General features: G+C 42.9%; 2 protein-coding genes across 2 annotated transcripts in view; one reads left to right on the plus strand and one right to left on the minus strand.

Annotated features, from left to right (window-relative positions):
- Positions 1-69: 69 nt before the first annotated feature.
- clul1 (clusterin-like 1 (retinal)) lies at positions 70-4,510 on the minus strand. Its single transcript, XM_062404129.1, has 9 exons — positions 4,365-4,510; positions 3,173-3,316; positions 2,863-3,011; positions 2,608-2,778; positions 1,639-2,074; positions 1,335-1,457; positions 1,032-1,246; positions 385-563; positions 70-269 (listed from the first exon to the last, which is right to left on the minus strand). The coding sequence occupies exons 2-9, from the start codon at positions 3,276-3,278 to the stop codon at positions 254-256; spliced, it is 1,395 nt and encodes a 464-aa protein (XP_062260113.1). The 5' UTR covers positions 3,279-3,316; positions 4,365-4,510; the 3' UTR covers positions 70-253.
- A 2,913-nt stretch (positions 4,511-7,423) lies between these two features.
- Positions 7,424-23,522, plus strand: part of LOC133968243 (collectin-12-like) — a 36,876-nt gene continuing 20,777 nt past the window's right edge. Inside the window, exons 1-2 of the mRNA XM_062404176.1 lie at positions 7,424-7,830; positions 11,034-11,084. Of these exons, the coding sequence (XP_062260160.1) occupies positions 7,824-7,830; positions 11,034-11,084 (58 nt within the window). The 5' untranslated portion in view covers positions 7,424-7,823. The remainder of the gene's footprint in view (positions 7,831-11,033; positions 11,085-23,522) is intronic.

Genomic DNA, 23,522 nt, shown 5'->3' on the forward strand with positions numbered 1-23,522 from the left:
ATAATGTTGAACATGTTTGTATTTGATTCTTTGAGCTGAGTCACACTTTCTTTAGTTTGAATCAGGTTTTTATTTATTACACCATTTGTCAACAGGTGAGCAGTACATCTTCTTCTTTTTACATTCAACTAACGGCCGTCAGTGACATATATCAGATGTGCTTATATTTCAACAGGATTATTTCTACTCCACAGGAACACAGTCTAGTTCTGTTCATGAAGAAAGTGCAGGTACAAGTAGCAGTGCTGTGGATTTATTCATCCTCATCACTGTGAAGACAAAATGTATTTGTCACATTTATTCAAAGTTAATTTCAATTAAGATTCAGAATAGAAACATAATTTTTTCAGACAGAGAAGTCTCCAGGGTCATTAAACGTCTCACCTGACCATCTCCTTGTATTTGTCCAGAGCCTCCTGGGCCACGTACTGGATGAAGGCCGGGTCCTTCAGCTCCAGCTCCCCGGGGACAGAGAGGAGGAGCGGGGGAGAGTTCAGGACGTTCACCTCCACCTTGGTCTCAGGGACAGACACGTTCTGCTCATCCTGGCTCTTTAGTGCCACCTGGGGACGAAAAGAAGTATTGTCATGATTTTATGTAGCTCACTGTTTTGGCTTTCATTGGACGATGACTGGCTGATTCAAATATCCATTAAAGCCAAAGAAGGAAGGGAAGGTTGTTTCTTATGAGAGATGAAGCCGTGTTTGTTTTTACCTGAGCTTGTCTCTGTTTGAGTAGATTTACAAAAAAATATATACAAACAAAAAAAGGAATAACAATCTATAAATTAAACAACAAAGTAAATACAATAAATATAAGGTTGAATAGGTGAACTCAGGTTATAAATGTACCAAGAGGTAACAACCTAAATCTGACTCAGTTGCTGAAGGCAGTTGCCAGGTAACTGTCAATCACAGCTGATCTTTGATTTTTCTCCTGAGTATTTAAGTTATAGATTAGATTTTTATTTTCATCATATACATGATTCATTGTAGTTTCTACTCCGTGTGTTTCTTTCTCCTCCTGCTCACCATGGAGATGCTGAAGATGTTTCCAAGGCCGCTGCTGTTGCTCAGGGCCTGGGACACCCAGCTGAACTCAGCAGCCATGTCACTGAGCCAGCTCACCGTCTCCTCGGTGTGACGCTGGACGATGGACAGGATCTCGTCGTACTGCTCTTTGGACACGTCCACCAGCTGGGACACCTCGTCCAGCTCCATGTGCAGCTCCCGCACACTGGGGCACTCTTGAGAATAGGAGGAGGAATGGTCAGATGAGATGGGTGAGGGGGGGGGGGTTCATCAGAGGTAATAACAGTTGGGGGGGTGCTTCACCTGTGAGCAGGGCTCCCTGACAGACCTCACACTGGCTCTGGAGCTGCCAGCACTCTGAGGTCTGTTTGCGAAGGTCTCTGCACAACTTCTGGTTCCGCAGGAAACGGGGGAAGAATTTCCTCTCTGCAGAGAAAAATGTTGGATATTAAAAGTTGTGGTAACATATTTTTTTTTTTCAGTTTTAACTCCAACCCACTGGTTTCCACCATGAGCCAATAGCACCAGGATTTCCAGACTTTTACTCCAACCAATGATGAAAACTGCTGAGATCTGAAATTCACACTAAGTGTTAGACCCATTCTACCTCTCTTCTCTTTCTCCACTGCCCCATGCAGGTCATCGAACACCTGGGTCACCACGGCTCCGAATTCCTCCACCACACTCTTGCCAAAGTCATAGAAGGAGTCCAGCACCTCCTCCAGGCCCACGCCCTGCAGGAAGCCGGAGTCTCGTCCCGGGTAGTAGGGGTCGGTGGTGTTCTCCTCCGTCAGCACGTGGCTGTTGTTCAGGAAGGTTTTCCGGAGTACTCGGTCCAGCCGCCTGCTCATCCTGTTCACCAGAGCGACGCTGTGGTTCACCACCACGTCCACCTTGGTGATCAGGCGTTTGAAGGAGTCCTCGATGTTGTCCACCTCCTTGTCTTCGTTTTTGGGGCCCTGGTTGACCAGGATGTCCCCTGCATCCAGGTGAGGTTCACGGGAGCCAAAGCGACTGGAAACCCTGTGGAAGAAATTCTCCACCTACAATGTGATAGAAACCTTAGTAACTAAGAGCTCAAAGTGACACATAGCTTCATATTAAGGGGCCACATGCACAAACAAAACTAAGTTGGGAAGACGGGATGTGAAGAAAATACAAAGAATAACAGAGGAAGCTGTGATTGTGACACATTTTGTGTTTTTTTCATTTTAAGTCCTTAATTCTGCTTCTGTTGGTTTATTTATAATTATATTTTAGATCAGCCAATAACAATCCACCAAAAAGTGACGAGATCTTATGAAGTGATTTTAGTCACTGAATCTTTCATCTTAGTCGACATGTTAATGTGTCGTCCACCTGAAACACCCCAGACAGGGGAGAGAGGATGGAGAAGAAGTAGAAAAGATGGAGAGAAGATGCAAGAAAGTGTAGAAAAGATGCAGAGAAGATGGAGGATGATGGAGAGAAGTGGGAAGAAGATAGAAGATGGATTTGATTCCATCTAAATTAACGTTTTCTTATTTTCCGCAGCTTTGATGAAAGAGTCTGAAGTTCAGAGTTGTAGTTTTCATACCTTGGCTTTGAAAGTAGAAAACCCCCTGCGGCAGGTGGAGGTGTAGAAAGTCTTACAGGCATCCTCCAGACAGGGTCTGCACTCCTCCCACTCAGCCTGCAGGGAGTCTCTGCACTGCTCCTCTGCCTCCTGCAGCTTCTCGTTCACCTCCATAGCGAGCTGGGCTGCCCCCTGGTGGCAGACAGAAGGAGCACTCAGTATATTTTCCACACTGTTTTCATCTGCCTCTGTGTTGAAGGTGAACGTAACACTCACCCTCTTCTTGTCGCTGCTGTGTCTCAGCGATTTCATGAGGTGCTCGTGTTTCTGCTCGTTCCTCCACATCACCTCCTTCATCTGCTTCACTCCATACAGAGCTCGCTTCACCTCCTCGTCCACCAATTTCCCTCCATCTTCAGTCAACTCTGCAGGATAGAAGAGCAACAAGACCTGAGTACAGCATTACATCTATATATTGAATTATTAACAACATATACATGAGAGAAACTGTGTGTAGTGTTTGCAGTGTGTTGATATTGACTGGTATAAGTGACAGATTAATCCAGATTCCTCTGTTCAGACTCACGTTTTAAAGTTTCCTCTGACACGTCTGTGGGTTGATCCTCAGGAGCAGAGTTGAGGACGCCCAGTGTCACCAGCAACACCACCAAGCCGAGCAGGAACTTCATCATTAGGTCACAGTGGGAGATGATGATGGAGGAAACCAACTCTGAAAGCACACGACAGGTGTGTTACTGGGGTTGTGTGTGGACTCACATTCACACACACAGATTCATACAAGTATCTTTTACATATGGTCACGTGTTTGGATCTGGTGTAGTCTGATCTGATCCAGAAATCGAAAAGGATCTGGTGGAAACATCCTCATGTGATCATAAGTGGGTCTGCCACATGGTGGTGCTGCACATCTGTCTGAGCAAACTACGACCATCAGATGTCAGACAACATCTGGAGCAGAGACAGATTGAAGGCGGGTTCGACACCAGTGTATTTGAGCAAAACAGATTGTGGAATAATTCCAGTAGGTGTCATCTGGAGGTGAATATTAAGAAAGTTATAGAGCAATTACTTACTAATTACTTTTATTTCATGTTTCAAGTTCCACTTCTTGTCTGTTCGTGGTGTGAACTACCTCTATAAGGTCAGTGATGAAATTTCATGAAAAGTTTTCTTGAAGAATATAATGTCTCTTTCTGACCCTCACACAAATTAAAAAAACATTTATAAGTAAATAAATGTCCAAAAAGATACAGTAGAGTCTTCACCAATCAAACTCCGCTCCCCAGAAACCACATGTATTTACCCATCATGTACTTAAAGTAAAGTCCACAGGGGGCGCTGCCCCAGTTCCGCCACACTAAGTTACACAAGTTGGCATCCAGCAGGGAATTACAGTAAATGAGGATGTACTCATGTGACTTATTTAATTATGGGTTTAAGTTGCTGAGATAATCAGCTTGTTTCCATACTCACAACATATTGAACATGGATTTATAACAGTCTGTAAGATGCACTTGTCTTAATGTGTTTGACCTAAATACACATTTTCATCCATGAACATCATTTCAAAGATGCAAAAGATGCCAGATCAGGTTACGTCTAATAAAACCAGGTCAGAGAAACAAGCACCTTTAATTCATGTGTTAGAAGCAAATCACCATATAAAAAATATAAAATTAAACACATTAAAAGCAAGACTTTGACAGATATGTAATAAGCAGTGGCTAACAGTAACCATGAGGGCAGATCAAACTCACCAGCAGACGACAGAAGCTGCTTCTTGTCCTGCAGGTATAAACAAAGTGCTCCGTGTTGACAGTCTGAAGGTGTCCTGACCGGGCCAGCTCTATTTGTGCTCTTTCCCCTCCGGCTTCATCCTCTTACTGACTTTACTTGATGTTGATGCTTAATCCAGCACTGGACACGTTGCTTCTGCTGTTGGAGTGTTTTGCATGAGAAGATGCTTCGTCATGTCAGACACAGTGTTTACATCCTGGAAACATGCATTTGGCTGATATGGGGCAGGGGAAGCAGCTTGTTGCTGGTCCAGAAGCCAAATGTCTCTTTGCGCACAGTTGAGATCAAACTCATAAATAGGTTAAACTGCATATTACAATAGCTTTGTAGCAAACTGTTGTTTTTCACATGCAGAAAAGTATTATTGTACATTTCTGGGTGAAAAAACATTAAATGAAACACATTTTATTTTTTATTTTGTACAAATATTTAAAATAATGCAAACCTGGTAAAATATCAGTGTGTTTTGTTGTCCTCTCAAATATTGAGGCGTGTAAAATTAATATATCCATACATCATGGTGGGTTGTATAATGTGTCACGTCTTAAATCATCCCCCATTCGGAAATATTTAATGTGACACACCCACACAGAGCTGAACCCTAACGTGCACAGAAGCTGTGTCATCACAGTGAACTGATCGTTAACTCATATTGTTTCTGGTGTTTGATGGATTTTGGTTTGTTTGTCAGTGTGAAATCTTTATTCAGAGGCAGTAACTCAACACAGGGATCACATGATGAGAGGAGACGGTTCTGGGCCTGAGCCACGTGCTGATCTCATAAGAGCAAGGACACTTTGAGCTGCTGTGACTGTGCAACCAAACCTGAGTCATGTTAAAAACAACTTCTGTGTTCTCCCTCCTCTTTGCCAGATCTGGACCACAAGTCAGCCATAACACACCGGGTCAGCCAGAGGCGGCTTGAGTTTGTTTTGTGCTATTTGGGTAATGTTCACTATTTACCACATGGGCCACTTTAGGTTCACGTTTGGACTAAACCTCACCTGGGGCACCACATGTTTGCCCAAAGAGGTCCACGATTGTTTAGGGATATTTAGGTCCCATTTGCTATTTTACAATTTTAAAGTTGAGGCCACAAGACGAACAGACGTGCTGCCTCATGGCCTGAAGTGGCCCACATCTGGATTCCATCTGTATGGGGCATTTTCATTATTTTCATTGATTTCTCAGAGGATAATTAATGGAGCTTTATCAGAAACAGGCACATGAAGGGGGACTGGTTTTTATGAGTGTGTGCAATTTGAGGCTGATCCAAATAAAAATCTGGATCTAGTTAATTTGAAAAGGGCCTTTCTAGTTGCAAATTGTATTGAAAAGGTCTTAAAAAGTCTTGTGTATATCTGTCAACACTATATTTTTTAAACGTCCTCTCAGCAGGAAGCTGTTTGGTGTCTCCGCTCACGATGGAATTTGAGGGACTCGGGTGAAAGGGCTCCTCTTTCCTCAGCTCTCTCAAAGACATGTGCACGCTCTTACTCTCTATGACCCAGAAAACAGGATCCTCAGTGGATATTAACCAAAACCAGCCAGTGTGCATCCTCTCGGACACCTTCGACACCTGGTTCCTATAATGCTGGGGAGAAGCGTTCTCCCACGGCTGACATGGCTGAACCTAAACGTGAAACAGTTGACAGTAAAATAAATGTTCTGAGGCCCCCTGCGGGGCTTCATTATTGTTGATCACAAAAACACCGGCTGACATTCAGCTCAAATTGAGTTTGTTTCACTGTGATGCTGAAACTTCTTTGTGTTTTATGAAGTCTGTTGAAGATTCTGCAGCAGAGAACAAAGTGTGGAGGCCTGAAGAGATAAACAGGTGCAGAGGATAAACTGTTCCACGCAAGAGGGACAATAAAGGATGAAACAGTTCAACTCTGCAGAGAAGAAGCTCACAAGAGAAGATGAAGCTCATCATCACAGCATGTGAGAAATAAAACAAGTTACAGGACAGATAAGTTCATCTGAGAATAACATCATAGTTGTTTTTTCTTTCTGTACATGTCATTGTTTAATGACAGCAGATATTACATCAAAATATAAAAGTTCTCTTGTTCTTCTCTATGTGCATGTGTATGATTTCCTTCTCTTTTATTGTGTCATCACTGGGTCTATCGGTTTGACACTTTCATACTACAGCTTCAGTTGGATTCACTTCAGCACAAAACTTTGTAACATTTAAGTTCAGATTCTGAATCCTGCCATCTCAGCCAGTATTTTCAAAATAAAAAGTGACCGGGCCTTTTCTGTTGGGGTGTCCTCTCTAGGGAACAAACTCCTTCTTCTCTTTTAAATCACACTTTTTAAAATGCGTTTGAAGTCAGAACTATCATGTGTTATCTTATAACGTCTATTTTCATACAATGTCATTCTTTCAACCCCTTGATTATTTCAATTATCTTCAAATTTCAACTTTCTTTCTTTGTTTTATTCGACTTTTATAGATTAATGGTCATTTGACATTTAATTGTCAAGTTTGAGTTTGTTCTTTTTCTATAAATTTGTACTTCGTTTCACTACTTTTTAAATATGTAGATTAAATCATTAAGCATTTACTTTTATTTTCTTCCTCATCAGTTTTTTTAAATCATACTTTTAAAATTTGTTTAACTTGTTTGTACAGTTTTAAGAAAAATTACTTTTATCGAGTCATCTAGTAAATCACTTTTTCATCAATCTATCTTTTCAAAAGTTGTATATAAAAAGACGATTATTATTGTTATTATCATTATCATTATCATTATCATCATCATCATCATTTATATTGTTATTATTACTAATAATAAATTAAAGTTATCCCAGTCGTTCCCTCATTGAGCACCTGGCAGCTGTAATAGAGAAAGAAAACACAGCAGCATATTTCAGAATAAGAACACAACACATGAGATGCTTTTATTTTTCTAAAACATCTTAAAATGCTGTGATTATGTCCCCACAATGTGACTGAATAGATGTAGGTCCCAACATCATGGGTAAAACCTGCACACACACACACACACACACACACACGCATACGCACACTCACACGCATGCACACACAAAGAGGGGTGCAGTGGACCCAGAGTGGAACACGTGGTTCCTCGGTGCAGCCCTCGGGGCGCAGCGCCACTTCCTCTCACGTTTGGATTCTTGTGGAGTTTGAAGCTGCAGCTGCAGATCTGAGCTGGACCTGGATACATCCTCACCTCCGCCTCTCCTCTCTCTCATGCAGCAGGATCCCCAGGGTGGTTTTCTTCTTCGTTAACTTCTGCCTGAACCAAGTTTCTTCTCCTCTCTGCTGCAGCAGCCTCAGACTCTGACTCCACCTGGACACCTCTCTAGACTTTGGGCTCATGCTTCTGCGATGCTGTGGCTGTGACTCCGAGCAGCAGTGTGTCAGCGGTACAGTCTGGTGAAGCACAATGAAAGGTAGGTGCATTCAGCCTCTCTGAGATAGTGGAGTTCTCTGCAGGCTGGCTGATGACGGCGTGCAGGAGCAGCTCCTCTCCTCCGGCTCTTTGTTGCTCACCTCTGGACTCCTGCTCGCTGCCTGAGACGCGAGGAATGCGTGGGCTACCACATCTGGTTTCACTTACAGGACTGTGTTCGGGATTGTTGTGCATCTGGCTGCTGCTGCACATCAAACGCTCAGCTCTTCTGTGCACACACACACAAACACACACACACAAACACACACACACACACACACACACACACACACACACACACACACACTTCTCCAGGACACTAGTTTAAGTTTCTTATCTAATAAAATAGAAGATTGTTTTCACAGACTTCCTTAAAATTGACCTTTAAGACACAACGTCTTTTATTTACTTATTTCTCACCCAGAATCACTGGAGGAACCTGACCCAGACTTCAGTGTTGGAAATCAGAAGTTTACCTCCTCTGTGCACAGACTAATCCTGAGTAGAACTTCACCAGGACACTAGTTTGAGTCTCTTATATAATAACATATAGGAGTATCTTAACATACTTCTTCTAAGTTGAGCTTTAATACATAACTTCTCTTATTTAAATGTTTCTTTACCAGAATCAGTGAAGAAAACACCGACCCAGACGTCTGTGCTGCACATGAGCAGATTTATTGTGGTGTAAGACTCTTAATCCAATGACATGCTGCTTTTCAACACATGGAAAACACAAAAGAACAAAAAGTGCACAAGTAGAGTTGGTCAGTGGTTTTGAGCACACGTTTTTAAATACAGTTTACTTTTGTCCAGATGTGGTTCTCATGCAGTGACCTGATGTTTTAGGACGTCAGTAATTCATCATTGTGATACACACACACACACACACACACACACACACACAAACACACACACACTCTCACACACACACTCATCAATCTGTTGTTACCTAGAAAAAACACCACAGGACTTCTGCCACCTTGTGGTTTGTGTTAGAATAACACCGGTCCTCACTGTGTGCATGGATATGATGAACAACTGCTTTTAAATCTCTGAGCCATTTCCTGTAGCTACTGTAACAACTGGACACTTTGATATTCAACCTTTATCTGCATTTCAGTCACTGGCGGTTTGCAGAGGAATTAATTATTTATTCTATAGATGCTATAGAGCTTTATCTCGATAATGTTGACTTTTTCAACTCTTTCTTTGGAGAGTTTTGGAGAATTATAAGTTCTTGAGCCTGAGCCTCATCAGCAGACAGATCTTCCTCGTCCATTCATGAGATGAGGTAAAAAGCACCTTCTCTATAGACATGGAATTATTCCCAGGGTGCATCAGTGGCCCTCGAGCGAACACACTGCAACTTGGAAAAAACATATTAAACATCTACATCATAATAACAAATGCAAAAAAATAGAAAACATGCTGCAGACATTCACAACCCAACCAAATACTCATAATAAAAAACATGTCTGTGATACTTTTCATACAAATGAGGACATATTGTAGGATTTGTGAATCGAGGGTCACAGGATGTTGAGGTCAAAGCTGAGCTAAAGTGTCAGACTTTAGAACTCTTGTTACTTTATAAATCAGTTCTTTAACGGGGGGTTCAATTACTTCATTTCAGTAGGAAATCCTGCCAAACTAATTCATGAAATAAAGTCATTCAAGTTAAGTGCAGGCGTCTAAACATGAGCCCGGTTTTAATCAGGAAGTCAAAAACATTCTTTGACCGGATCACTGTTTCAAACAACAGAAATCCTCCCAACATCCAAATGACCCTGAGTGGTTGAGCTTCACTGGTCTTTCAGCCCCTTGGGTAAAATGTGATGAACCTATTTTCCCTGAATGGCTCATGCAAAGCCAAACACACATATAAGGTAACATTACTGTTATAATGAAACGCAATCACGCTTGTAAACAAAAACAGGAAACAGCCTGTTGGGGGGGGGGGGGGTTGAGAAAAACAAATTCCTGAGGTTCCCATTTCATTTAAATCTCTTTAAATCTTGATCTGAACTCATCTGCTCTTCTATTAGATGTTGACTCAATTACTTTATACTGTTTTCTTTTTTTACACTTTTAAGTCAACATTAGGAAGAGATACACAAAACAGCTCTAATGACACGATGTCCCATCCTCTCTTTCTGTTGACCTTTGGGAATTCTTTTTATTTTTCACTTTTTGATGACGCAGAGAGAAGCTTTGAACTCCTTCCCGACATTCAGATGCTTGAAAGGAGACAGAGCTCAGAGGACGTCAGGCCACGAGATCTGGGAGTAATCCCTCAAAGTGAAAGATAGAGATTCAGGAGCTGAGTCTAATCCGAGGGAGACAGGGTGTAGTTTATTGTTTATGGCTCAGAGAATGGATTCAGGGGCCTGTAACACAGGGATCAGACAAGTGATGTGTTGTTACGGCCATGACAGAAAAGATTACTTTGTTCTTGAACCTTTAGAAACAGAAGATTCACTTTTTTAGTTATTTTGTAGTTAATTTCCACGTTACCAGCTTTTTACTGGAGCTTTCAACAGCCTGTCACAGTCTTCATCATTGAATAAGATCTGCTGAGTGTGCAGAAAAATGAGCAAACCCTGATTTAGATGAAGACTCAAACATCTCATGAAGAAAACTCGTAAATTGACCTTGACTTCAGGTTTTTTAGCTCCACCGAGGAGGTTGTGTTTTCCTCTTTGTTCGGTTGTCTGCTGGCAGGATTACTCAAAAACCACTGGATGGAATCCCATGAAACTTGATGGAAGACATTATTTGACATTTTGTGAACTTCCTGAGAAATAAAGCTGAAATCTTTATGAAAAACAGACGTGTGTAGAATGCTGACATTTTGTGCAGATCTTGACAATCATCCATATGTTTTTGTATCAATAATAATCAATCATGTTGGCTGGCATGATCTTTTTTCAGTTACTGTACAGTAACAAACACGATATACGATATCAGACAATGTATGTTTTGCCTGTGTCAAATGTAAACACTTACATGTAAATGCATTATGGTGATTAAGTGGTGTTATAGCACCAGCTACTTGGTCTCAAAGTGTTTAAATATATATTTTAACAGACACTTGGAATAACATGCCTTGTTATCCCAGTCTCACGTTATCTTTATCTGCGTGACTAATTTCTTTTGCTCCTATCTTTAAGTGATCCTTTCATTTCTGTGCTTCCCCTCCAGACGACTTTGCTGATGAAGAGGAGGTGCATTCCTTCGGCTATAAGAGGTTTGGTAAGTATCAGGCGACTTCTTGATTTCCCGCAGCTGCAGTCATCCCTCATGACACGGAGAATATCAACTTTCCATATAACTGCATATAGGATATTTTCTTTAAATACAGTACAACCACAATAATTCCATTCGCTTGAAAGAACACCACGCCTCATTTCTCAGAATCAAACTTATTTTTGGCTGCTGCCTTTATTTTGATTTCTCTGTTATAACAGCAGTGGGGTACAGGAGAGAGGGAAACCACAGCATCCTGGGTGTTCCTGACCAGTCGCGCTGAGTTTACAACCTTATCTCAGAGTTCTTCAGTTTCACTCGACACAAACCTACACAAGATAACTTCATCTGAAACCAAAATAATTAGTCCCATAACGGCTCGTGCTCATTTCCTTTTCTTCTTATATCCTGAATGTATCGGGTTTCCAGAAATGGCGAGAACCACAGCGCCCAGAATTTCCAGACATGTTCCCAAAATGATACTATTATATATATATATATATATATATATATATATAAAACTACTCAGCACATTCAGAACTGAAACATTAGCACATTCCAGGAGTCAAAGTGGTTCTCCTGACTCCGGCCAGAGTCATTTCCACCAAGCAAACTGCAAAATATACAAAACCTACAATCAAACACCTCAGACTCAGTTTTCGCCTGAGTGGTTGAATTTGGTCTCAAAAGACTGTGAAGATTTATCATCGATAGTAATTCAAACAAACAGTCACATTCTGCTTCATCTGAACTGAAGAACTGAACCCACAAAAACACAGCAAGAACACGCAACCTCCACACAGGATGTGATGGTCGATTTGGTTCTTTGTCTTTGGAGGTGAGCCTAGAACCTGCAGTATTAAGTCAGAGTGGTTGTTGAAAACTGGGAAAATCATGAATTTACTACTACTACTCTAAAGCTGCAGAGGTCAGACCCAGTTTCTCTGCAGGAGGTGTATGTGTGAAAGTAAATGTGGGAGTGAGAGCCTCTGCAGACTGTCTCCGACCTGGCCGTCTTCTACAAACATGTAAAAACAAACTGTGGGAGGATGATGGATGATTACGTGGACTGACAGGATGGTAGAGATCAGCACAGCAACAAACTTTAAATCCACTAAAGGTTGAATAAGACGTTCTGTAACTTCTGAAACTTCTCTTTAACTCTGTGTTTGTCCCATTAAGCAACAAGTGCCACTTCTTAATGCAAACGCCTTTATTTGTGTTAAGAAGTGACATTTTTGATCCTTTCTGCATGATGCAGGGTGCCCTTGTTTCTGGGACGTTTATTGCTGCTTACATTTCTCTCTGTCATTACCCCAGTGTGATGAATCAGTTTCTCTCCTGCTTCTGTCCCAGAGCAGAGATCCAGTTTCAACTCTCTGGGTTGAAATGGTCTCAGCCTCGTCCCAGTCCCTGTGGTTTAAGAGGTGTGTGAAAGTGTGTGTGTCACTTCAGCTCTAAGCAGCCATAAATCAGGATGTGTGCGTCCACATTGTGTGTCATCACAACCGTCTTACACATCTGTACACCTTAATCAGGGTATGGATTCAACAAGCTTTCTGTAATTTAATTTATATCCAGATTGAAATAACAGCTTGATAAGAACTTGATAAAATCACAAACTCTTGCTTTAAAACATGTTAAAACATAAGAAACTTAACAGGGGACTGATTTCTATAAGTGCTTTTAATTTGGTGATCGAATTCGAGGGCACTTTTGGGCCTTGATTCTTATTTCATGGAGAAACAAGTGTGTTTTACAAACCTTTAACGTCTCCGCTACACATGCTCGGTAAAGAAATATGCTGCTTCTCCCATGTCCACGTTGTGCAGAGACATTAGGTCCTTGACTCATTTTGACATCTGCTTTCCACAAGAGCTCTGTTTTCCCACAGAGAGTCCAAACCTGAGAAGTTGCTGCGCTGCTTCCTGAGTCCATACTGGAAGTTTACCCGAGTCTGTAGAGAGGGAGAGGGAGAGGGAGAGGGAGAGGGAGCGGGAGAGGGAGCAGGAGCAGGCATTGTGGGCCTTCAAGACTGCACTGTGCTGTGTCAGCAAGGAGCCAGTGAGGGAAGAGGGGGATGGGGAAAAGAGAAAAGTCCAGCTTCATGTGGAGACCATTAAATATTATTTTTTCTCTATTCTACTCTTCCTCTGTGTTCACTTTTTGTTTACAACTTCTTGTCTGATTCACGGGAGAAACATTTGTCTTTCATTTAATTTCCAGTGTCATTTTCAGACGATGAGTCGCATTCCTCGACCGACTTATTTTGGGAGCAAAACAGCAAGTGGTTCTAATTTACAGGGACTTTATTACCAGAAAAGAATGTTTTCAAAGTGCCTGCCTGTTGATCACAGCCCCCTCCAGGGCCTGCATGCAAGCAGTGCGTGTTCTGTTGTCCTAATAAAAGATTACTCGCTCGTGTTTTCAATAAAGGACGGAGCAATTTCGGGGGGGAGAGATTGGCAGAAAACATTAAAGCTTATGTGGCAACGACAGCGGAGACGGATAAAACAACACAGAGCGCTGCTGATCGGACTTGTTGTTGATCTTACTCCAGATCTGCCAAGTTTTAAAGGACTGTGAGTGGCCAGGAGGACAGAGGGTCAGTCCGGGATCGTCCAATTACAGATAGGAAGGAATGCGTCCCAGACGAGGCACAAATCACTGTTAGTGCCGGGACAGGCAGGCAGAGGTCAGCTGTAAGTCGGGTGAACTGACCCCTGCACCCAAGAGCAGCCCTTTGTTTGAGTCTTCATGCAACTGATAATAACTCAGTGGCAGAGGGTGATAAGAAATGAGGTGTGGTGCAGTTCATCTGACCCGTCAGCAGAGGAATGTGTTCACATCTGCTGAACATGAGACTCGCTTACGATAAAATATCATAAGAGAAAATAACGACTCGGTGGGGGGGGGGGGGGGGGGGGAGTATTTCCGAGCGGGATGACTTTAGCTTTTTTCAGATATTAACTCTGGAGAGTGTCCGCACAATTGGGTTTGGACGTTTACTGGAGTTTCCAGGAATGCAACAGGAGATTGTCCGCGTCAGATTCATTTTCAACAACAGGATAATGTCGGGAGCGTTCAGGTGAGGGGGGGCCCCTGGGTAGAGCTTTGCCGGGAAGAAATTCTGCTGCAGAGCTCAGGTCCTGCCACCAGTGTCAGCACTTTGCTCTCTTTTCCCTTTTAAGTTTTGTTTTTGTTTTAGAAGCATCACCAACTGTGGTGAATCCTCCGGGTAAGATCCTGCTGTATTCTCACTGTGCTCACTCGGACATTATCCGGAGTTTCACGTTCTCACACACAGCCCCACTGTAGGATTTCAGGAAAACAGCTGGAGTTTGGTACAGGTCTGAGAGCAGTTTAGTGACAGTTGTGCAGAAACAGCAGAATAGATGTTTCCTGTATTCCTACAACTTCTAATCGTACTGGACATTTCTGTCAGGAGTATTTTATACCTACTGCCAAAGTACCAGCGCAGGAAGCTCGTGCCCCTTATGTAAGCACAGTGTGTCCGATTTCCCCACACTGCTTCTATACTGGCAGCTACACTGGTAGCTCATTTCCACAATGAGCAGACAATGTGTTTCCATGCATTGAATTTCACATTCAAGTCCAAGCTCCTCAGAACAAGTTTGTGCTTCAGCTTCCCGGGGGATTGAGACGAGCGTGCCTGGTTGTCGTGAAGTAGTTGGTCCAGCGTGTCGGGGACGTCTGCACAGTTGGAACATTTCTTGACTTCCCCATTTCTGGCAACCAAGTGACTTCTGAGTCGCTGAGTGTTTTGCGTCATAGAAGAAAATCTATTCCAGTTTGTGGGAACAGTGGTTGCAGGTGGGGGGGGGGGTGCACACAGTGTATCTCTCATACAGTAGACTGGAGCTAACAATTCATCTTAGACTTCTTCTACTCTAACCATTAGTTTAATGCACAGATTTACAATGTGTACACAACGGTCTGGTCTATGGAGGACGTCCCATATGCATCACGTGCTTGTCCCATGTGTACTACAACACAATTAGCTACTTCTAGTGGCTGCACCTGTTTATTGCAATGAATCTTGGGAAAGGTTGACCCAAGAACGATCTAGCTGTTGAATCCTTTGTTGGTCAGGCATGAAGCAGCCATGAATTGGGACAGTCTTCAAATGCAGCCCCTGAAGGATAAAGACCCTGAATTCCCACAGCTAATGTCAATGAGAAAGATATTTAACTCTAACAGCAACTCAGCTGTAGAGTTGCAGAGGAGCTTCTGTCAGTCACTTTTTATATTTAGCCGTAGTTGTTTTGATGAAACTCAGCTTAACCGTCTCATCAGACCTGCTTCGTGTGCCAGAGGGAAACACTGGTCAACGGTAACGACCTGCCTGCAACCTGCTGTCGTCTGATTGGCTGTTCTCTCTCACATAATTGATGTTTGCTGAGCTCTCCAATCACAGCAGGTTTTGGCTCAGTCACAAAAACAACACACTCATTATTGGAAGCGTCTCACTTCCATTATCTGTCCGACAGGCTTGGGGAGGAGGTTCTGCTCGGGGCCCTGCAGCAGTATTTCACTTGATGTGAGTCTTCTGGCTCCTGACGCGGCCAAGATCAACCCTGCTGCTTCCTCTCGATGAAAAGCAACAGACAGCGAGAATGAAACGTGTGTTTTTCTTTGTTCTGCTTGCGAGTCGCGGTACGTCTCACTCTCCGGCCTGCAGACCTGGCTGCGGTTGTGTTGGTTGCTCCGGCTGTGATTTTGTTGGCCCCGAACCAGAACACCCCACAGTGTTTTTCTTGTTTAAGCTCCGGTGATTTTATATTTGGTAGATACAGAAAAAACGTCTGCGAGTTGCACAAAGAAATCAACCGTGCAGAGATTTTCCATTGACTCAGCTCGTTTTCAACCAGCAGTCACACTCGTGTTTGTGTGTTCACATCTGTTCATCTGCTGCAGAAGTAAACTACAGAAACATAGTTTTATTAACTTTTATGTCCACGAGATTAACTGCAGAGTTTAATAGTTTAGTTCAGTAGTTCAGCCACATTCTTTCTCTCACCTCTTGGAATATCACGAACAGTTTAGTAGAACTTGGACAGATTTAGTGAAGTGCATTTCTTAGATTTCTGATACCGCTCCAGTCCTGTGGAGTTGAATGGGATTTCCTTTCTTCTGCCTGAAGTACTAAACTGTTCTCTTTGCAAATACATGAACATCTTGTCTTTCAAATAAAGGAAATTACTATATTTTGTCATTTTCCAGGGAAGTCATGTTCCCATCTGGCTTTTGTTTGTTAGTTTGTAGGATTATTTTGATATGGATATACGTTTTAGTATATATTTTATATTTTTATCACTTTCTTTAAATATTGTGTGGTATTTTCACATTGTAATCGTTTTCCCGGGGAATAATTCTTGGCTTTCGATGAGAAAAATCTGGCACATTTAGGACTGGCATGTTTAAGTGTGTCCAATATGGTGCGGTGTGATTGAATTGAACTGAACTATGGGGCCTTGGCAGAGGTTTGTGCTCTACTGAGGGCCACTATTGTTTTTGCGGCGATCAATTTGAATTTGGCATTAACTTATAAGAAGTTCAACGACACACATCATGATGCGTCTGCCTGTTTCAACATGGACCACAGTGAGGCAGCATCATCTCTTTGGTCAGAATCTTTCACCGTGAGGGAAACCAGACTAGTTGGATCCGCAGTGTGTGGTTTTATTGGCTCTCCTGGGCGATGGAGCTTGGAAGTGCTGTGTGGTGACGGGATGGAGCGCACGCACAGACACAGGCTGATGGAAATTAGGGCTCGGTGATGATTGTTGTTGATTCGGTTTCCTAAGTGCTTCCACGACGGGCCACCCGGCAGGCGTGACCACAGATACAGATGCTCTGCAAAGTTAACTCCAGGGTTGCTCTCGGCACCCGGGCAGCGGTTTTGGCCTCGTCATGATTGATTTGGTGTTGCAGGTTTTTTACCTGGTAATAGTAAAATTAGTTGGATAAAAATGGCATCTGGAGAAATAATGATGTCAGAGGATTACTCGTGGAGGTTTCAGTCCAAAAATACAACATCCTGTAAGTCCTTGTTCCACTAGAGGCTCATGCACACTTTGCTAAACCCTGTGGCTGCAGCCTGTCCAGTGTCCCATTATTTTACAACCATGTCTCACATGTTGGCCAACTTTACGTCTCTGCTATATTCAGCATTTGTTGTGACTGAGACGTTAGTTTGCTGCATTTCTGTGCATCTGACACTTCGACAGACAAAGCTAATGTTTCTGTGGTGTGACTGACAGAAAGAGAGCGAGTAGCACCGACCAACCCCCCCTTCACCCTCTGTGAGGTTCACATGGTCCTGTTTTACGTGAAATGACCTCATTCCAACATGCCGACGCTGCAACATGAGCAGGAGGAGCCAAGGGGGTCTCTTCTTCTCCACTCACGCCATCAAAGTTAGTTTATGGCTTCCATATTTTGCTGCACTTGTGCATTTAAATTGTGGTAATCGAGAAAAGTGTTTTTCAACAGAACGTTCTTATCGCAAATAAGCATAAGGCTCCTTAGTCTGAGATATTTGTTCTTGGTGCACATGATTTTCTGTTATATATGATTCATTATTAGTGAACTAGATTGTGAGCTGCTTGGAACTTATTTTTCGTATGAATTCCCCATTGTCTTTCTTTCCATAAATTTGTGTTATAATTCATTGTCAGGATGTTCTGTATATCATTCGAAAAACGCATCAACTCTGTTACGGATACGCCTGGAGTCGAAAAAACGATAAAGCTGAAAAGTTTGGAAAGCTTTCCGCCGCCTTTTAGTTTGAAACTCCGGGACTGCGGAGAGGTTTTGAATTGTTACATAGACAGCCGCACAAAATGCCATTGTCAAAAGAAAACGTAGCCGTATGGATGAAGGCCTAGACCCTTTTTAGTGGAGCCCTGGTATAGTAATGTTGAGTTGTGATATTTTCCTTTATCAACATGTGGTTGTTTTTTTTGGGCACTAGCTTGACATATATTGTAGTATATTTGAAGTGTAGTTGTGGAATACAACTTTTCATTAGTCAACAAGCACTGAGTGCGTCTGTGTACTTGCATGGCCCCACTTTAAGAACATTCCTCTTCAATCGTGTAGATGCAGGTGCTAGTTGAGTAACACTTCACAGCTTTAACTTGGAATATTAACTCTCAATTGCGTTAAATAGAAAATCCTCCCTGTCAACACCGGCTCTGCGTTCCGGCTCACGCTGGATGTACTTCACACGTTTGATTCCATCAGTAGTTTGCGTTTCTCCCCCTGATCCTGATTGTGCCAGCAGATGTGACTCCAACTCTTTATCTCCTTACGACACGGAGCTCTGCCAAAGTACAGACGCACACACTGAGGCCGAATTTCAGTCTTTAACGGAAACTGCTGACTGCAACACAAATACTTTTCTTGATATCTAATCCTGCCTCACAAAATATCCCCAAATACAGTGGCCCTGCTCCGTTTATGAGGAGCACTTGCGTGCTTGAAAGCCTGTCTCTTGAGATTACGTTATATGACCTATATGTCATGTCTGTCTTCCTCTAACCAAACGCAGATGGCGCGACAAATCCAGCTCTAATCAAGTCCATGTTCACGGCTTCTTTTAATAGACCATCTGACTGTTTTCGCTACCAATTAGACTCCGTTTGTGCCTTTTAGCACTTTGGGGTAAAAGAAAAAGCAGGCTGCTCGGCTAACGAGAAATGCCCCGTAAAGTTTTCCCACAGCAGTGTGCTCTGTTTAGCTGTAGGATGCCATTCTTCTCTGTTTGCACGGATCTGTCAGTGGATATTGTTTCCAAGTGTTTCTCTCTTGATGTGGCACATCCTCCATGGAACTTGGAATTCTCCATAAGCGTGCGAGAGTGCTCAACAGACTTGCAGTTATATAAACCTTCCAGAGACGTTTAGAGATATTTAGGAGCAAATTATAGCAAAAATACAAAAGGAACACATGGTTCTGTGAGTCAGGGGGATCCAGGAATTTTGCATTCACTGTCTTTCACATTGCAAGATAGGCCATTCTTCACCATTTCACTGTTTTCTCAGGGAATTAAGGGGACTCTGAAGAGGTATGCGCTCTACTGACTGTCATTCTAGTTATTTACTCCACCCCATCAAAACTGAAAATTACCTTCATTGAAAATATATATATATAGATTGGATTAGTTGATGCTACAGTGAAGGTGAGATGTGTCAAATCCGTCCAATCAATGACCTGATGCCTGAGTCTCAAGGTCGGACGTGTGAGGAGATCTTTAGCCAAGGTCCTTCAAAGGGAACTTTTTCAGCTGCATCAGCTTTAGGCAGCATGTGCGTGTTTGCCTGTGTGTATGTGTGTATGAAGAGGGCCGTCCACATTTTCATTTTCTCAAAACAACCTCATTTACAGACCCGTGGCTGTAAACTAACCTGAAGGAAGTGAGTACCAGCTGAGAAGGTTTCTTATAAAAACACTCCAAATAGCTCACTGCCAACTTTGCCCCTTTTTTCTCAGGATACTTGGCATGAAGGGCTGATGCATCAAATGATTGCATGCCTCCTTTTGATTTGGCTCCGCTGTAACAAGGTCCAGATGCTGCAGAGGACCGAGCCCGTTTAAAAGTGTCATAAACCTGTTAACAGCAAGCGGAGAGAAAAAAAGAATCACAGGCCAGGCATGCAAGGCAAGCTCAGCAATTCAAGGAAGCTAATGTCTGAGTAATTTGTCTCAGTAGTAACTTCCCCTGTTGGAGAGTGTTTACTTGTTAACATTCCAGTCGGTGACTGTTATTACTGGGGTGGCTATGAGGGCCAGAGGGGGTCACCACGACCCCCAGGGGCAACTTCTTATAGCCCAGGGTTCAACACCCTCTGAAGAATGAAGTCAGAGGTTAGAGTGGATCGCAATGGACTAAAAAATCACATTATTTACCCAAAAGTGAGGAACACAAACACATCTGCTGACAACACCGAACGCTGGATGGAAATACAAACTTTCTGCTTAACAATGAGAAGTGATTGTCCATTCTAAAGTGGGGGTCAACAGGGAATGTGAAAGAGACATCTGTGTGTATATACATACTGGATGGAAGTTTGATTGTGATTACTGTGTTCTACTTGTATGTGTGGTTTTGGTTTGTTGCAGCAATTCTCAAGTTTATCCGTTTCAGTATTTCATGCTAATTACAGAAAATTCTGTAACTTGAACCACAACCAGATGTAATTGTAGTCTTGACAGTTTGTAGACATATGCCAGATAATGTTGTGTGTTCCCATTAGAAATGTGACACAAAAATTCATCATGTGGAAGAGTTGTAATGTACGGCTCCATCCAGGTGGAAGAGGACAGCCATAGCCTGACTGTGACTACTGGTTTCTGGCTTCTGATCATATTTGGTTTATTCTTTCATACGTTCCACAAAATGGAAGGTTAGGAAGTGAACGGATTTCTGCGGTAGCCACCCAGTTACTGTATATAACATAGTATTAACACTCTGCACAAAGGCTCTTCACACAAAAAGGCTTGAGTCTGTACAGGCTTTCTTTGTGTTGCCATGGAAAGTTCCACTGCCAGCCAGGAGGGAGACGGGGCATGCAGGCCGGTCTAATGGCAGGTACATGGAATAAGGGAATAAGTGTTGAGATTTTTCTTTTTTTTTTCTTTGACTGACTCGGAGTCCAAATGAAATACAGCTGTTTTGCCGACACCACACTGGACGGCCCCCATCCTCCTCTCTGTCTCCGTCCTGTTTCTCTTTCCTTCCCCACCTCTTGTGACCACAACTCACTACAACCTCTCCTGAGTAACAACACAGATCACTTTGCAGCTTCTACTGTGAAGCATCTGACTTGCAGAGATATGCAGAGATATCATTAAGCTGCTGACAGTTTTCTGTCCAAAGGTTCAGTCTACAAAATCAGACTGTTTAGAAAGATGGACAACATGTCTCCACTTCCTCCCCCTATTCAGAAGCCAAAATAAACTGGATATGAGCGCTGCTGTCTACCGCATTTGGGGCCTGAGTCTCTTTAGTAGCGATCATGGGATCTCGATTAATAGCAACTCATTCTTAGCTGCCAATCAGGAAATGTCACCCTGAACTACATTCATCTGTGTGATAAGAACACCGGACAACAATTCTCTTTAGGTGTACGTTCACTTTTTATTTAGGTACATGTCCCATCAACTTACATGAAGCAGGCAGGTTGTATTTCCTATACTGCAGCCAGCCACCAGGTGGTGATCAATACATTTTGGCTTCACTTTTTTTGGGGGGGGCCATCATGTTGTCCATATTGATATACAGTCTTTGGCCAGGGTAGTGTTTCAGCGAATTGTTTATTTTGAAAAGCCAAATCATCTAGATTGCCCCCTGGTGGCTGGCTGCAGTATAGGTTATAAACCCTGCCTCCTCCATTTTAGTGGATGGTACATGGCCAAGACACAGAAGTGAGTTCATTATTCCACTAAATTTGGTTTGAATTGGTTATTTGATGAAATGAAAACCAGCTGAAACCTCATGATTGAATCTTGAGACTTGAGTGGCTCCACTGCACAGTCACTACGGCGCCTGCACTGGCTCAAAATCTCAAAATGGCAGCACCACAATCCTGGATATTTAAGGTATTTACTATATAAAAGCAACAGGAGGTACGTGGTTGTCACTGGACTGTAATAAATGTAAGACACAGAACCCTCCACTCTACCTCTGCTCTGTTTGGGCTCTTCTGACATGTATGTACCTCTCAGGGATTACGTGGCAGGATTCCAGCCTGTTGATTGGGCCGCCCTGGACCCTGTTCAGCAGCCTCAGTCCTCCCGTGTTCTGCACCTGGTAATTTCAGTGCTGAAATTGATCATTTCATTTTTATATTCCTTGGTTAGGGTTAGGGTTGCCATTTTTAAAAGGTTGCACATATCTGATTGTTTGTGTTGAAATGTGTTTGGATGGTGGGCTGAACTTTGTCACTCTCAGACATGACAAAGCAGATCATAGGGTCTCAGTGTATTTCTCTCATTCTGTGTAAGACGTTGGAAGTGTTTTCTCTTCATCAGACCTGTCTGCCTCATCCCTGACTGAACTGGCAGAAACCCCTCCTCTGTCAAGAGGGGGGGAAATGTTGTCACCCTTGACCCAGCTACTGGCTGCTCTGCCCAGTATGAATTTCCGTCTCTGCTCGGTGGAAGTATTATCGCTTTAAGAACATGACAGTCGCGGTCAACTTCTAAATCTCATTTAACACTCATCATTGTATTAAGCTTTTGAGTGTTAATTACTAACATAACCACATGAATTATTGCACGCTTTAGACTTTCGGGTGTGACTTAAATGATCTATAAATAATTCAACATACTGTGGCTATTTCTACCATTTACTGCCAAGTTTGACAGAGTGTGATACAGCTGAGAGAGGCCCTGTTCAGCCCGGGTATATTAAAACCCGTCCTGAGAGATCCCATCTCAAGTCTGTTCACACCTGGTATTAAAATGAGTCCTGAATGTGTCTCCTGTGACCACTTGGGCTTGGATTTCATGTCCTTGGTCTATATGCAAATACACAAGCTCGTCATTTCTGCTAACGAAGGCCAAACAATGTTGTTTTTACCAATTCTGAGCATATATGAGTGCGACGTCACTGTGTTTGTGTGTGCTGGTGTGTGTCGGCCTGAGCGAGTGAGAAGGAGGGAGAGAGAAGACGTCAGATTAGTAGGCGGTCCTTAATGGGGCAGAGCAGGATGCATTTGTGTTCACACAGCGAAAAGAATGTGGCCACATACGTCCCCGACCCTCTCCAAACATGGTCTGAATGATCACATCTCAGGAAACATTGAGGATCCACTTGGGTTTATTCAGACCTGCACCTGAAGGATGGATGATAATACCAGGTCTGAACAGGGTCAGAACATTATAATAGTATTGTGGTAGTATAATTAATAACCCTAGTACCAAAACTAGATATATTTGCCCGGTCTGAATATCTTTTCGACCTTAGTACCCAATAATATCACAGCAGTACAACCCTCTGACTCGGCAACCCTGGATTTAATCAGCAAACTTGTCAAATCAGAAAAAGAGCTGAGTCATCACCACAGTGTTCAAAATCCAATTGACGAGAGAAATAGTTCTGCAGCCACGCTTTTACTTTTCATGCTCTGCTTTTATGACACACTGTGTGGCACAGACTTGGAAACAAAGTGTGTGGGAGCAACGTGCCGACAGGAACTTGTTCTTGTACGTCAGCAGCAGGAGGTTCGTACACAACGTCGTGATTAGAACGGATCCTTAAAGAAAAAGCTTTTGACTGTTAGCAAGTATTTGAAACGCAGTGACCCTGAAAGCATGAGGAGCGCAACCACGATACCGCCAGGTCAAACTCCAGTGAACACAGAAATACCACCGCTGCCCTGCTCTTGACCCAGAACCTGTAGACGCCCGGCTGAT

This window comes from Platichthys flesus, chromosome 14, assembly GCF_949316205.1.
Source record: "Platichthys flesus chromosome 14, fPlaFle2.1, whole genome shotgun sequence".
NCBI lineage: Eukaryota > Metazoa > Chordata > Actinopteri > Pleuronectiformes > Pleuronectidae > Platichthys > Platichthys flesus.

Bases quoted from the DNA above. Each gene is read 5' to 3' on its own strand.
- clul1 (XM_062404129.1), bottom strand. From the start codon at position 3,278: ATGATGAAGTTCCTGCTCGGCTTGGTGGTGTTGCTGGTGACACTGGGC. The intron at 2,075-2,607 runs GTATGAAAACTA...ATCACATTGTAG, and splicing joins TTTCTACTTTCAAAGCCAAG to GTGGAGAATTTCTTCCACAG. The intron at 1,247-1,334 runs GTGAAGCACCCC...CCTATTCTCAAG, and splicing joins TCAGGGAGCCCTGCTCACAG to AGTGCCCCAGTGTGCGGGAG.